The 15,618-nt window shown below is 51.0% G+C and overlaps 1 protein-coding gene across 4 annotated transcripts in view; it reads right to left on the bottom strand.

Annotated features, from left to right (window-relative positions):
* Positions 1-15,618, bottom strand: part of unc5ca (unc-5 netrin receptor Ca) — a 119,268-nt gene that overhangs the window by 3,306 nt on the left and 100,344 nt on the right. For all 4 annotated transcript variants that reach the window (XM_029163105.3, XM_029163106.3, XM_029163107.3 and 1 more), the window contains 9 exons: positions 12,292-12,483; positions 10,221-10,438; positions 9,241-9,376; positions 9,059-9,146; positions 6,294-6,462; positions 3,896-4,129; positions 2,726-2,875; positions 2,489-2,653; positions 1,407-1,585 (listed from right to left, as the gene is read on the bottom strand). In XM_029163105.3, coding sequence (XP_029018938.1) covers positions 1,407-1,585; positions 2,489-2,653; positions 2,726-2,875; positions 3,896-4,129; positions 6,294-6,462; positions 9,059-9,146; positions 9,241-9,376; positions 10,221-10,438; positions 12,292-12,483 — 1,531 coding nt within the window. The remainder of the gene's footprint in view (positions 1-1,406; positions 1,586-2,488; positions 2,654-2,725; positions 2,876-3,895; positions 4,130-6,293; positions 6,463-9,058; positions 9,147-9,240; positions 9,377-10,220; positions 10,439-12,291; positions 12,484-15,618) is intronic.

Raw genomic sequence — 15,618 nt, 5'->3', positions numbered from 1 at the left:
TACATGAACAACAGTCTTGTAAAAAGCTGAGGAAAGAGAAGTGAAAGGTACGTGATGATGTATCTGGAGTAAAGAACTTAATGTAACGCGGCAGGTGACCTCAACTCGCTTCAAAATAATTATAGAAAATGTAAAAGTGGAATTAGCATCTAACTGTGCCACCGACTCTGCAGGGAGAACTGCTAATAGAGTAATGAATAATAACCACAGCCGCCGAGAGCCCGGTTCACGGCGGCTGCAGAGAGAGAACCCGGCGCAGAAGCGTGTGTGAGGCCTGGATGCTGCGTGCCGCGGCGAAGCCTCCAGACCGGGCTCTTACGAGGACGGAGACGAGGCCGCGTGTTCCTCACTAAATCCCATGACTGCTCCGCCGGCGCTCTCTGCCGCCGCTCAGACGCACACACGGTGCCCGTGCGCTCGTTCGCCGCCTCCTCCTGCTGATTTGATTAGTTTCGCTCTATTTTTATCTCACTCCAAACATCTAATAAAGTCATTTTAATTACTGCGTCTCGGTCTTCGCGTCTTCCGGCCTTGAACCTCGTGGATGCGACGAGGAGCCTCCCGCTGTCGGCGTTTGCGCCGCGTGCGTCTTTTACACCCAAAGGTTTACAATAACACCATTAAATCTTATAATGGATTGTTTGATTGACTTATTGTGTCTCCTGAGTGTAAATTACCATGGACGCTACGACAAAGCGTGAGTGATGCTTGAAGTCAGCCAGACACGACGTGGCTGCTGCGCGAGGATAAAGGATGACGCCTCCTCCACTATTTTTAATCTGCACCTTTTAAAGGGATGCTTTTAGCAGAAATGCACAAGTAAACAACAATTTGGTCGCTGTCCATTTTTCACCCACTGACGGTGAATATGTGGTGCCCACATTAACAAACTGAATCATGAGCTGGCTGCCTGCTGGGACGACGAGGTGCACTTGTGCCCAATTATCCTCTCAATATCTGCCTCTGCTGTCGGCAGCTGCCGGTAAACGAAGCTCCAGACTGAATCATCGAGACGCACGTCTGGGGATAGAGCGGCTGAGGATGTTACCTGTGAGTCAGATGCAGAAAGAAAACCGCTGCCACGGAAATCGTTACCGTTTAGATACACGGGGATGCGGCCGTAATGCATTTTGCCCAAACTCTGCAGGGATCCAAGTTTACAACATTTAAATGTAAAGTAAAGTGTAATGTAAAGTTACGTGAGATGTTTTTTTTTGTAACAACTGAGAACCATATAGAACGGACGTGATAATTTAATAAAATGACTCTTGTGGCTGCAACATGGGACTCGATCTGCCTTCGCTGATGTGTCTCTGCTGTGGAGGTGAGCGCGACAGGCCGGCTTCACCAGCTTCTCTGCGCGCAGACGATTGTCAAAGCGCCGACGGGAGGCACGCGTGCGTCACCTGTCGAGCTGCAGCTTGTGAGCCAGCATTCTCCAGTCGTTCCCTCTGGTCTGGGGCGCGTCCAGGCTGCCGCACAGCTTCTGTCTGATGGACAAAGGAATGCGGAAGGCATTAGGCCCCACTAAGGTGGTGATGTTACTGGCAGGGTCCATCAGGGACGTGTCTATGCACTGGACTTCCTGGAAGGACACAGAGAAGATTGACGCGTTAAATGAAGAGATGAAGATGTTTTCTGCATGCCCAGAATAACACATTCTGACTTGAGCGCAGGAACAGGATGATTAAAAGTCCCTCACGCACCAAAACAGCAACACTGACCGAGTAAAAGGTACGATACGTGCATTCAAAATGCAAGGTTCCGCTCGTCTCTGCTTCTTGTCTTCGGTCTGACCAATTACACAGGTCTCCTAATTAATACAAGCCTGGAACAAACACAATGATCTGCTCCCGCTCTCCTGCTGCCGTCGATCTGGAGTTCGAACCTTCCGACCATTAATCTGCCACTGCCATTCTGGGCCTGAAAGGCGGCGGCCTAACAAACGCGGCTGAAGTGAGTGATGACTATTTACTGCATCTACTTAGTCCCAATTTACAGCAGACAGCTCTGTGCTGCTGGAGGCCGAGCGACGGAGGCAGAGGAACGTCTCGGACGTCTCTATACTGTTTAACATCCAGGCATTTAACAGAAGGACCCGCACGCTTAAACAGGAAGTGGAAAAATATTCCAAAGCGCAACGGCGAAGAATTCAAAGCAGTGGCGCTCCAGAAAAAAAGTCTGACCTCCGACCAGAACCACTGGCACACGCGCGCGCCCACTGACTTAGCGGCTGCGTGGCCCAGCGAAATCAAAGGCGAGTTATTCCGCTCGCGTCGCGTGACCTCTAGCCTGCGTATAAATGATTGAACGGAGTCACAGAGCCACAGCAGGAGCCCTGGGTGTCTGTCAGACAGAGGGAAACTTAGTGACTTTAGGACCTTTACTGGGGGAGTGAGTAGACACACACACACACACACACACACACACACACACACACACACACACACACACACACACACACACACACACACACACACACACTCACCTCCTCCAGCGTGTTGCTGAGCTGAAAGATCTGGCCCTCGCCCTCCACCTGCCGCACGCACAGCTTGCAGCTGATCTCCGCGGTGGCGGCGCTCAGCCGCTCCAGGGTGAAGGTGCAGTGGAGGCTCCTCTGGCTGCCGCTCCACACCTGGTAGAATGGGACCTCCTGTGGGAAACGCACGGCGGCCGTCACGCGGTGAGCCCTCCGGTCCGCCGCGGCGGTAGAACTGCTCCTCACCTGGTACTTGGCGACGAGCTTGCTCTTCCAGTGCGCGTGCGGCACGTCGTGGATGGACAGCCTCAGGTTGTGTGTGCTGTCCTTAAAGTTGAGCGTCTTCGGCTCGTCCAGAAGCTTCCCTCCCATCTGGGTCTCCATCTGAAGAACCTCCTGCAGAGGAAACGCACACGCGTGAACCTGAGGGTCTGGGCCCAGACGACAGCAGCCGTGATGCGGGTCCAAACATGAAGCTCACTCCGCTCCACTACAGAAGGCGATGCAGTGCACTTACCGGGGGTCACCGTTTTCATTTAGCATCTTGGATTCCAGCAAATGGAAAAATAAATCACTTAGCGTAAAACCAACACCGGCCCGTTCGACGTTTCTCCCCCGCATTGTGAAAGAAAAGCAGCGTTTTTATGTTGCTGTGCTGCGGTGCGTTCAATAAAACATTACACGCTCGGTCCATGGGGGGATTCCTTTGCTCATCCTTTTCAAAATGACTTCTGTATATCAACTAAGCGCTCACCAAGAGAGCGCTAAGGAAGTATTTGTCCCCCACAGACCTACGGCAGCAGCAGGCGGAATAGTAAACACCCGCTGATAGCATCAACATATTTACACACTCATGTAGTGCATATAATTACCACACGCACACACACACAGACGCACATAAATTACCAGCACTTCCTCTGATGCTTTTCAAAATAATCAATTCCTCCTTCCCGTCATCCTCCCACGCCGCGGCTCCACTGCAGACGTGCAGCCGAGGCTTCCCTTTGAAACGCCTGCCGATCAATTACTAAACAAAGTCCTCATTCAGCAGCGCAACTTCTGAACTTTGTTTTCCAGCTACTACTCGTCGCCGCGTGTATAAATTAGCCGCGCTGATCCCCGGCATCAGACGGTCCCGCGGTGCTTTGAACCCGCGCGTTTGACATTGCTTGACCCCGTTTTGTTTACTGCGTCTCGGCTCGCTTCCACGAGACTAGAGGTGAGGACATTTCCATTTTATGACTCTGGACGTGTCTAGTCCAACATTCATTTATTACATTTCACATGCAAATTAAGAGCAGGGAGCCTCGGTGCGGGTCGGCCCGGGAGAGGACGGATCCCCTTTGAGGGCCCGGGAACACAACAGAGCTCTTACGCTAATGGCTGCGTGGGAGACCTGGGATTTGAGCAGCACACCTTGAGTGCGTCCTGCGTGTCGTCCAGACAGTAGACCCTGATGTGATAGTCCAGCGTCGTGCAGGAGATGGGTCCAAAAACTGCCAGCTTGAGCCTCTTGGCCGCCGCCTTGCTGATGGACTGGCCCACCAGGCAGTAGGTGCCCAGCGTCTCCGTCAGGATGTGGCACGCCTCCGAGTCCATCTGAACGTAGCAGGGGGTGGTGAAGTTCTCCTCTCCCACCACAACCACGTCCTGTGGGGATCACACACACACACACACACACACACACACACACACACACACACACACACACACACACACACACACACACACACACACACACACACACACACACACACACACACACACACACACGAGTCAGTATGATTATCCTGCGTCTATAAACTGTCCTCTGGTTTGGGACCTGCCTGTATTTGGCACCGGCCGCTCGTGTTAAAGCTTGGGCTCGTGTTATTTGGACACCAGCTTTATTTGTCACGAGGCCACGTTGCTGTTTGAACCACGTCCACTCATACAAACGCCCCGTGTTTAGACAAGGTTGTGGTGTTTGTGCTGACGCGTGGGGAGACGCGCTGACCGCTGCATCTAAAAATGCTCCTAAAGAAATAAAGCCGCACCGTAAACGTTGACTTGCAGCCAAGCTGCGTTTGAGCGCCTCGGTGGAAGACGACAGAGCTGTTTGTGGCAGTCGCGTTATTTATCTGAAAAGCAGATGTCCAACATTTGATCTAGCAGATTGTGAATGTTTTAACACAGGGCTCTGAATTGAGAATGCTCGTAGATGCGTTTGATGTATACGTGGAATCCGTGAGTAAATCAGGGCGTCTGTTTACACTTGCTGGTGCCGGTGTCCGTGGAGTGTGTCCAGTCCCGCTGTGATTATCTGCTGACTCTTGTTCATAAAATTCGACCGGGGCTCTGTCGCGGCCTGACTGATGGCAAATCCATAAGGCTCCTTAGATAGAGGAAGGATGCAAAGGCTCACTTTGTCATTTTTATATGACAACTGAATCTGAGCACGCACACATGCACACGCGCACACGCGCACACGCACACACACACACCTCTGATGGGGCATAATTGCATGTAAACGGGGGACATGCGTCGCATGTGCGACTCGCATATTGAGTTCTCAATCACGGCTCATGCAGAGTTGTGCGTCCACAGATGAGTCAAATCGATACAAAGAGGTAGAGAAGCAATATGGTATGAATCTGTTATTACTGGTAATCACAACTGGGCTGCGCCCCCCTGATGTGAGAGGAATTCAATTACCTCCCCCCACGTTTTGGGGGGAAAACTTTCTGATGGGAAATGGATGTTCTACCGCTATAAGAGAAAAACAAATCGACTTCCTGATGAAACTCCACTTTTCATTTTTCTCGTCTTTACCCACAGCTTCTGTGTGACTCTCTCTCTCTCTCTCTCTCTCACACACACACACACACACACACACACACACACACACACACACACACACACACACACACACACACACACACACACACACACACACACACACACAGAATCTTATGCATGGCTAATTGTGCAGAGACATTGTGTTGAGCTGTGATAAGCAACAGAAGACAGCATACGGGTGCCTTGTAGACACAGTGATGCTGCAAGACAGCCTTATCACCCACACCCACAAGGACACACACATGCACACACGCACACACACACACCCACACACACACACACACACACACAGGCAAGCAGAACGCTGAGGTGGAGGCTTCATGCTGAGAAACCAGGAGGAGGGAGCAGGAGAAGGGAAGGAACGAGGAGGGATGGAGGCACAAGGAGGAAGATGAGAAGAGGAGTACAGCAGGAGCATAACAAATCGCTCCTGATAGGAGTCTTCAACCCCCCACTTGTCTTCTAGCCTGTAGGCGCTTCGTGTTTACCGCATTTCCTCTCCTATTCTTTTGTTTTCCTCCCGCCGCATGTGGACAATAAGTGTCACACAGGATATTGCATCCGATTTCCCGTTGGCTTCCTAAACATCGATACGGTTTGTATGCAGATGACAGTCATCAGTCATGAGCTCTGTTAAGGTCCTGCCACAGGATTTCTATTGAGCGTTGCAAAGCAACCGAGCTTCACGCGTGCACGGCTCGTGCAGAACAAGCACGACAACACAACTACAAGCGGTTTCGCAGCGAGCACGAGCGCGGCTTCAGTTAACTTCAACGGCCTCTGCCTTCGTTTGCTGCTGCTTTCAAGGCTCAGGGCTCGTTGGCATCCGGGCGCCTCTCCCAGAGCGGAACTTAAAGCAGCATCCCTGTTGGGCCGACTTAGGTTCCTGGCTATGTACACAATAAAACTTCTGCTGCTGCAGGTTGTAAATCGGAGCAACACAGACCAGACAAAAGGCACAGAGCTGAACACTCACCTCCCACTCTCCCATGGCCAGTTGGTTCCTCAGCTGGATGAGCCAGTCCTCCTGCACATTGTCGGCGCAGTGGTGGATGGTGAGGATCACTGGTCTGGTCAGCAGGGCTCCTGGAGGTCCGCAGCTGACCACTGGGCTCAGCACCGTCTGGACGTCCTCGACCGGGGGTCTGGAAAAGACAGATAAGGCCCAGCTGAGCGACGGGGCTGCAGAAAGCCCCATTGATTTTCCCTCCTGTCTGCGTTATCCTGTCATTATGCTCATATGTGGAGAATATTGGGCGACATTAATAAAGAGGACAGGTGGACCGACGGCTGGGAGCAGATGAGACAATCAGCGGGCAGAGCAGAGCAGCACAGATTCAATCAGAGGGTGATTAGTGGAGTTTGGCCTCTGCTGGAGTCAGAGGAAGAACGACTAACAATATGCATCAGTGTTTATTATTATTATTATTATTATTGGATATTATTATTATTATTACTGGACAGGATCATCAGAAAGTCCAGCTCTGTCCTGGGCTGCACTCTGGACACGGTGCAGGAGGTAGGTGAGAGAAGGGTCCTGGCTAAACTGACATCCATCATGGACCAGGTCTCTCACCCACTGGAGGACTCACTGTCTGCTCTGGAGAGCAGCTTCAGTAGCAGACTGATCCACCCTCGCTGTGTGAAGGAGAGATATCGTAGATCCTTCCTACCTGCTGCTGTCAGACTGTACAATCAGAACTGTTGACCACATCCCACCACAGTCACTCACCCACTGCATCAGTGGTTTATATAGCAACCTGCTCTGCACAATATTTGTGTAAATCTGTGAACAATCATGTATATTGTTACCGGTACAAATCTTATACTCATTACTGTGCAATAACCCTGCAATGACCTCATACTCACTCTAACTGTACTGTACTGCTTTGTACTGTGCCAACACAAACTGTTCTGTACCTGTATTCTTGCTCATCTGTACTGCTGTTGTGAGAGGTAATTTCCCCACTGCGGGACTATTAAAGGTTTTCTTATTCTTATTCTTATTCTTATTATTATGTCCAAACAAAACTACATTTAAAAAGACTCCATTATTCGGCAGAATCCATCACAGTCACTTTCTTTCCTCGTGATGCTGGAGATTAACTGACTGGAGAAGAGCCCAAACAGACAGAGGAGATGAATCTAAAATGTAACCGTGCTTTTTTTCCTCCGCCTGCCTCGTGTCAGGGGGACACTAATCCTGAGCAGTAATATCGATTTAGCTGCTGGAGCTCATTACGGACTCATGAAGGGTTCACATGGGCAGGAGAATCCAGCACATAGAAACAGTATGACTCACGTGCTAACAGCACCTCTTGACTTATTCAACACAGGTATCATCACTTAACGACTCGCTGTGCCACCGCCCGACCCGACCGCACGGTTCCGGTTCCGGTTTTGGTCGTGAGGATGCGGGGTTTCCTGGACGGTTTCTCACAGGTCCAGGTGAACGGCTCGAAAACAATTAGAGTTAAACAGTCCAAGCAACGTGCCCTTTGAGAAACAGCACTCCTCTCACTGTACCATTATGATTATTAATGCACAAACCTGCTGCTGGAAACAGCAACAATTAAACAAAAGGTCGACGTGAAAACTAGTCTCAGCAATTCAGCGCAATCAGGTAAATAAAAAAAGGTGAATAAAACCAGCATAACTAAATAATTGGTTCGCTGTCAGTTTAAATCAATAACTAAACAGCTCAAAGAGACATAATAATATTAGATGGTGGACTGATAGGACACAAGTAAAATAACACAGTCTGAAAAGCTCACACTGTCATCAACGTTTTCCTTGAGTTTTTTTTTTTTTTTTTTTTTCGCTCCTCTCACTGTACCATTATGATTATTAATGCACAAACCTGCTGCTGGAAACAGCAACAATTAAACAAAAGGTCGACGTGAAAACTAGTCTCAGCAATTCAGCGCAATCAGGTAAATAAAAAAAGGTGAATAAAACCAGCATAACTAAATAATTGGTTCGCTGTCAGTTTAAATCAATAACTGACTGAGGTGTTAGTAAAGTTACATTCACGGGGCCTTGTTTCCTTCTGTGAGAAGCCAAGACGAGCAGTAAATCAACAATCACAATCATCTTCTTCTTGTCTATGGTGTGTCAAAGCAAGCTTCACCACACTTCTGCACAGAGCCGGGGAGTTGAGGATTATAGAACATATAACAGGATTTCAGTAATCCCAAAAATAGCCGCTAATCTGTTTGTTACTATGGAAAAAGCAATCGCTTTGCATACGCTCACAAAAACCTTCACATCTGTACCATGGGAAACGCATCTGACATTTGCTTTACACATCATTAAATAATGGCTCTGGATTAAGGAAATGCACTGATTCTACACTGATATGTTCTAATATGTAGAATATTCTCTTTAACACTGATGATTGGAATTATATGTCTGGCATCAATGTAGGAATATTGTGGCTTTAAGTGACCTCATCTGAATGAATCAGCTAAAGAAGGTGTGCACGGATACACTATAAATAATAATGACTCATCCCGTGCTGTGCATCCTGAGCCCGTGCCACACTGAGAAAGACTCCCCACGCATCCGCACCAAACGGGCTGAAAAGACGCTGCCCAGGAGAAAGAGGCGCGAGCGCGGACAAAGAGAAACAGAGGGGCGACCAGAAAAAGCACAAACACCCAAGGAGATGAAAGGAAGACAGGGACAACACGGAACAAACGCACAGAGGGAGAGTAATAGGAACGCGGCGAACACGCTCACCTCAAGCCGTCCTTCCTGTGCACGGTCACATACATCTCGTACACCCTGCCCTGAGGAACAGCGCCCGCCGGAACCAGCAGGCTCACGCCTGAGGGAGGGAGCGGAGACGTTCATGAGCCGAACGGCCGAATGCGCGGCCGTTTGTGATTAAGCGCTTAATGAGGGCTCGTCAAAGTTCTCACCGGAGTTGGGCACGATGAGGTGTCCTCCCTGGTTGTTGAAGGAGCCGTGGGCCGTGCAGGACGGATCGCGGGTCCGGGCTAGGGTGTGGTTCCGAAGGTTCAGGGTGTCGCTGTTGTCTAAGAGAGACTGCGTTACCTAGGAAACGGAAGGCGCCGGGGTCAATATGTCGTATGCAAAAACGCATGATGCTGTTTATTCAATAGGAACCACAGATCTTCTTACTGGAGTCTGCAGAGGGAGGTGATGTAGAGGGCAAACCTCCTGACAGAGCTGATGTCAACCGCTATAAACATGCATTGTAGTAAAACAACAGGTTTATGACGGTCCGGAGAGGTTTTACTGCGCAAGGTCAATTGGCTCGTATTGGTCACTGGAGCTTTCTTCTGCGCGGCATTAAATCAGAGGCGCTCCCGTTCCCTGATACAGCACGGCGCTAATGCGTTCTGCGGGACGCCGGGCGTCCATTAGCTAAAACCCGATGGGAACCACCGCCCCCGCCTCGGAGCGGCGCCGTAGGAGGTCTGGGAGAAGACGGGGTTTTTACAACTGACCCGCGAAAACACCTTTAGGCCACGTGCTAAAACACGGCCCGCTTTGCGCTCGTCTGTTTTTGTCCACGTCGAATAAGAACGTCCAAATTCATCGTCAAACAGAGCGGACATGAACTTACACACGCGCGTAAAGGACAAAGCTGTCCTCACATCAGTCGGGAAGGTCACAACAGAAACCCCCGTATTAACAGACAAATCATCAAACGGCGCCGATGATCCGCGGAGCTCAAAGGTAGCGGGTCGGACCTGGTACAGCCTGAGGACGGGTGCTGATGAAACCCCGCCTTTTCATCTCCATTGGAGATAACGGGCTCTCGCACGCGTGCCGTGGAGCCGGAGCAGAGGGGAAACTGGGTCGCTGGGCTCCGTGTGAACCGATGCTGCGCGGCTTCTTATTAATGTGGCTTCGAAACGACTCCATACGTTACCTTAGGAAACAGCTTGGACGCGAAGTCGCCTCCCAGGTCGTCCTGCGGCGTGACGAGGCCCGAGGAGTTGTACACCTTGATCTTCAGGTTGGGCAGCGGGTCCAGCAGAGGCGAGTTGGTCATGGGGATCTTGTCGGACACGTCGTGCAGCGCGTAGACCGGGCCGCGGTACATGGCGGCGGCGTTGGTGAGGTCGGGAGGGGCCGTGAGCAGGTCGGCTGCAGCGGGAAGAGCGCGGGTTAGTGGGCGGCACGCAGCATTTCTGCTACAGCTAGCAATGAACGGTTCGCGCTCAGCGGGGCGACGGAGCAGCCTCGCGTCATCACATCAGTGAGCAGGAGCGAGGAGGGGGCACAGATACGGCGTCGGCCGCAGAGCGACGCGGGACGGCGCGTTTGTCAAACTTCCGCTTTGACCTCCACTCTCCGACCGAGGCGACAGCGCTCGTCTCCCCGAACTGCTAATCTCGCGTCGCCTGCGCGGTCGAAGAGGTCGTCGCGCGTTGATCGCATCGAAAACATGAAAAAAAAATCACTGTTACAATTCGAAACTGACAAAACCCCGCTGCGCCCGTTTACCGAGTTGTCATCACCGGCTGTTAAAGACGATCTGGGGCCTGTTAATTGGAAATTATCACGTTGAGCAGGTTTTTTTGTGCCTATTATGCAAATGTACGATTATTAATGTATTCACAGCGAATGGTTCATGTGAAAGAGATCAACAGAGACAATATGCTGTAGACTGAATCAACAGGCAGACAAAGCTCCCGCTGGTCAGTCCGCGGTTCATGGGCCGCACGCTTTCCTTTCAATTTATCCTTCAAGGTTCCTCCACAAACATGTGATCGGGATTTAATTGGTGGCGGGATCTCAAGGAGGCCGGTTTCCCACCGAGAACTATTCCAGCTTTATTCACACCACGCGGCGTCGTTTTGGGCACAGAGCCCGAAACCCTGCCATCCCCACCGAAGGCCCATCCATTCTAATTTTAAAATCCCTCATTATCACCCCCCCCCGCGCCCCCACTAACACACTCACTCACACCCACATCTGTCACCTATCACTCTCTTCCTCTCCATCACCAGGCTGTTTACCCTTAAGGCCAGTGGGTATTCCTGCCAAATCATCCCCGCTGAAATTTAATTAACAACTAACGGAAAGCTAAAGAGAGAGAGGGAGAGCGGGGCGAGCGAGCGAGGGAGCGCGCACGAGTGAGTGAGGGGGACATAATTCTTCATTAATAGTAATAGGAGGACGGTCCCCCAACGCCGAGTGACAAGCATCCTAATGCCTCCCTGATAAAATGTCAGCCGTCTCCGTGCATGCAAAGGCGCTCGCCCCTGTGCACGGGCACATCCATGCATACATACCAGCACCGGCACCGCGTAACCGGGCCGCCCCCGTTCCTCTCTGACCTCCACTCTATTTGTACAGTACAGCCCTTTTGGAATATTAATTGTTGACCCACAGTTGAGCCTGAATAATGCACGTTGGCCCGTTGAGGGGGTTTAAGCTGCACGCGGCCGTTGTCTGCAGACCCCCCACAGAGTCATACAGGAAGTACCGCCCCCCTCTCAGAGTTCAGAGGTCAACGACCACGTTCATGCAAATACTAAATACCCGTCCTGTGAGTTCTTATAAGTTCTGAAGTGTCTGGCTGCGTGCTTCTTGTTGTTTCATCCATTTCCCAAGAACTCGAAGAAAAAGAGGGGGGGGGGGGGGGGGGGGGGGGGGGGGCAGTGACAGCACAGACAGCAGAGAGTGAAACACGACTCCACTTAAACAGCAAGACAAACGGGAAGGGAGCGTCCGCGGCGGTCGGAGCCACAGTGACGGCTGAGACGGAGACGGAGAGAGGAGGGTGCTGATAAACAGGAAACGCCATCGAGGTGAATGTGAAGACGGGAGGGGGAGAGAGGGAAGGGGGGGACACGGGCGAGTGGCGTGACGGCGAGTGAGGGACGGATCGGAACCAGGGGAGACCGCCAGCGGGGGCGGAAGCTAAATGACACAGGCTCGTACAGCGAGCCGAGGACGCAGCACGAACCCGTCCTGGGCCACGCGTCACTCACCCGATCTGGCCGTTTTGATGTTGACCGACTGGAACCCGCCGTTGAGCGCCGAGGTGTCGATGATGTCGGAGTCAAAGTCCCGGTGCGTCTTGCGGTAGACGAAGAGCGCCACGATGACGGAGATGACCAGGCACATGATGACGGCGATGACGATGCCCACGTACAGAGCCACGTCGTCGGTGCTGGGAGCAGCTGGGGACACAAACGCAGGGCTCACTATGTGTGAGACCGTAGACTGTGAAGTAGACGGCCTCCTGTGGGTCTGAACACTCACTTTTCCCTTAAATCACCTTCCAGACTTAAAGGTCCATCAAACCGAGCTTTTGTGTGGATGTGAATAGGTAACATTTAATAGGACTGTTAATTCTTTTACATTCATCTGACTTCATTGGCTTTAAAGTGAGAACTATGCAGAATCGCCACCCGTGCTCCGTATTGTGCAACAGAGGAAGCGACTCAGAGCTGTTATTGATGGATGATGCTGGTGCAGTCGCACGACAATAACCAGAGAGGAACAAAGGAGAGAGGACGGAGGAGCGGCTGAGGGGTGGACAGAAGACAACGGAGCGGAGGAGCAGTTGGCGGTGAGCGGAGATGAGAAGGTGCAGGTCAGACGAGGATAAAGGGAGCGCGTAAAAAGGACGCAGGGACAATGCGTGAATGAGGAGAGGACGACGGAGATAGGAGCGAAGAGGAGAAACGGGGGAACGGAGCAGGAAAACGCACTTAAACTTCAAAGCGGCAAAACAAACAAGCCACCGTATTTAACATGAAAGCGCCCATGCGACTTCTGGAGTAGCCCCACTTAAAGCGCTCCTGTAATCACGTCCTCTGCGCTGTAGCTGGTGGGAGGGGATTTGTCTGCAGCGATTAAGACGAAGACGGAAACGTGTAGGAATGCTCCTTTTAATCCGCCCTGAGAGTTGAGGGGCGGATAACAGGCTTTTGGGGGCAAACAGCCCGAGTCATTAGCTCAGGGATTTGCCGCCGTCGCATCCGAACGAGTTCAGCGGCCGTGAGCTCGACTGTGCGCGAGGGCGTCCTTTGACGAGGCCCAAAGGCAGGATACGCAGGGTCGCCGCTGCTGCGAGCTGCTGCTTCCGCCACTGGAGGGCGCTGTCAGCCACGTGCAGCGTCCCCCGGGGGCCCAGAGCGTAAAGGTCCCCTCGCAGCGCTGGTCTGGAGGCAAACAGGGCGTTACAGTGATGCTGCAGGGATCGGATGGAGGCCAAACAACAGTAAAAAGCTGTGATGTTGCCACGGTTGTCCAGTATAATGTAATTTACTGTATATTTGCATTGATTGAACATCATTTATGGCACCGCTGTCATTCAACACAAACTCACTCCAAGTTCACCACCTCTCTGCTGAGTTTTGAAGCCCTGCTGGTTTTACTGTCAGAGATTTACTTCTGACGCTCTGTAAAGTCCCCGATGCCTGGATGCGGCAGCGCTGCCCTGTTATCAAGGTCCTGCCTTTGCCAAAGGGGAATAGAATCAGATAATCCTCTTAAGTGCCAACTTTCTGATCTTAATTATGATCATCATCGTCTTCATCTATTTAGGGAATCTTTATCAACGTGAAGGTCTTAAACTCGACGAACTTTGGACCGCGTGGAACGTGTGGAACGTGTGGAACGTGTGGAACGTCAGGCGTTCCCGTGTCGCGCTGAGGCGCCATGTTCCGAACCAGAGGGGTTCAAACGCTCTGTTCTGGTGCCTCAACTACTGTCCCAGGTCTCAGATCGTTCTCCACCTCCGTGACTCAGACCTGGTTCCCTCGCTCGCGCTCCGTCTTCATCTGTTTTATTTGTAGATGAAGAAAACGTCCCATCAGACTCTCTACCTGTCTGAGTAACCTACATACAACTGCTTTGAAGCAAAGCCTTTTCGTTTTTTAAGTTCTCTTTTACTTTTACTGCAACATATTAAATCCTATTGCTCTCCTCATACAAGTAAACATCAAAAATGTTTGACTGATTATTATATTTTACTATAATTATGTGTTTGATAAAGCTAATTAAAAGTTAAAAAGAAATAAAAATGTACCCTCCTTCTACAAGAAAAAGTAAATGAATATTAATATTTTTTTAAAGCCACCATGATATTTTAAAAGCATAACTTCCCTGATGGAGTGATTTCCCAGCTGGTTTTAAAACGCTCTCCGAATGTTTCTCTAAACCTGAATGACAGGTCTTTTTGATTGAACAAAAAACGCACTTATGTGCTTCACTGCAGCTTTTCCCGAGCACTTAAGTCCACTCTGTGCTCCGTGTGTCGACTTCTTTCTTTGTATTGTTCATTCACATGAGAACAGAAAAAACAACAACATGCTGCTTTGGTTGAAAACGTCCCGTCCTCACACTCTAATTCCTGGCCGGCAGCGCTGCATAATGGCTCGTCTTCATGACAAGGTGGAGGCTGGAAATGAGGGCGTAGACGCCTTCGGCCGCTCCCAGGTGGATTCATAATGTGTTTGGACGTCTGTGTGTGTCTTAGTGTGGCCTGAGGCGGTGCAGTGACTGGCAGGAATAGAATCAGGACGGAGCTCAGCCTGACGGACAGATCACTGCGCTCACGGGGAACGGACGGACGGACGGACAGGCCGGCAGAATAAAACTAAAATCTATAATGTTGATTTTTCAGGGCCTGAGTTTGAATCCTGGGTTCGGCTCGGTCCATGTTCCTCCCATCTTGTAACCATTGTAAAGGAGAACGGAGGTGCATTGAATATTAAACTCACTCAGTATTATTTGATGGTGCTAAAGTACAAGAAGGCTGTAATATTGTAAGTGTCAAATGGTTTTCAGTGGCAAAATCAGAATGAATCAGTGTTCACCTGCCGAATCCCTGTGTTTGGGCTGAGCCGTCTTCTGTCTGCGTCAGTAATAACTGGCGCAGTATGTTTATTTTTACATTTTGGAATTCGAGCCCGTTAGTAACCGCATCCGCCACCAGTGCGCGGTCATAACTGGGCTCAGGAAATAATTATGCACAGAGTTTCCCCCCAACGCCACAAAGGCCGCGACTCGGCCCCGGTCCATTCGAATCCCTGCGTATTGATTGGATGAGCTCCTCGTCATTCGCCGACTCCGTCCAATCTGCCTCCGAGAGGATTTAAAGACGGGGGAACGAGGAGAGCGCGGCTAAGCTCGCCTCCATCTTCTCTGTGATCTGCATCCAAAGCGGAGCTGTGGACAATCACTACTTGAAACTCACTGCTTTTTTCATTTCACTCGGCACCAACGCTCCGACGGCGGCCGCGCTGCGCTCGCGGTGGACACGACCTCGCTGAGTCACTGACGGGGGATGAATGGGAGAGAGAGAG

This window comes from Betta splendens, chromosome 9 (genome assembly GCF_900634795.4).
Source record: "Betta splendens chromosome 9, fBetSpl5.4, whole genome shotgun sequence".
Lineage (NCBI taxonomy): Eukaryota > Metazoa > Chordata > Actinopteri > Anabantiformes > Osphronemidae > Betta > Betta splendens.
This window is presented reverse-complemented; position numbering and strand designations above follow the sequence as displayed.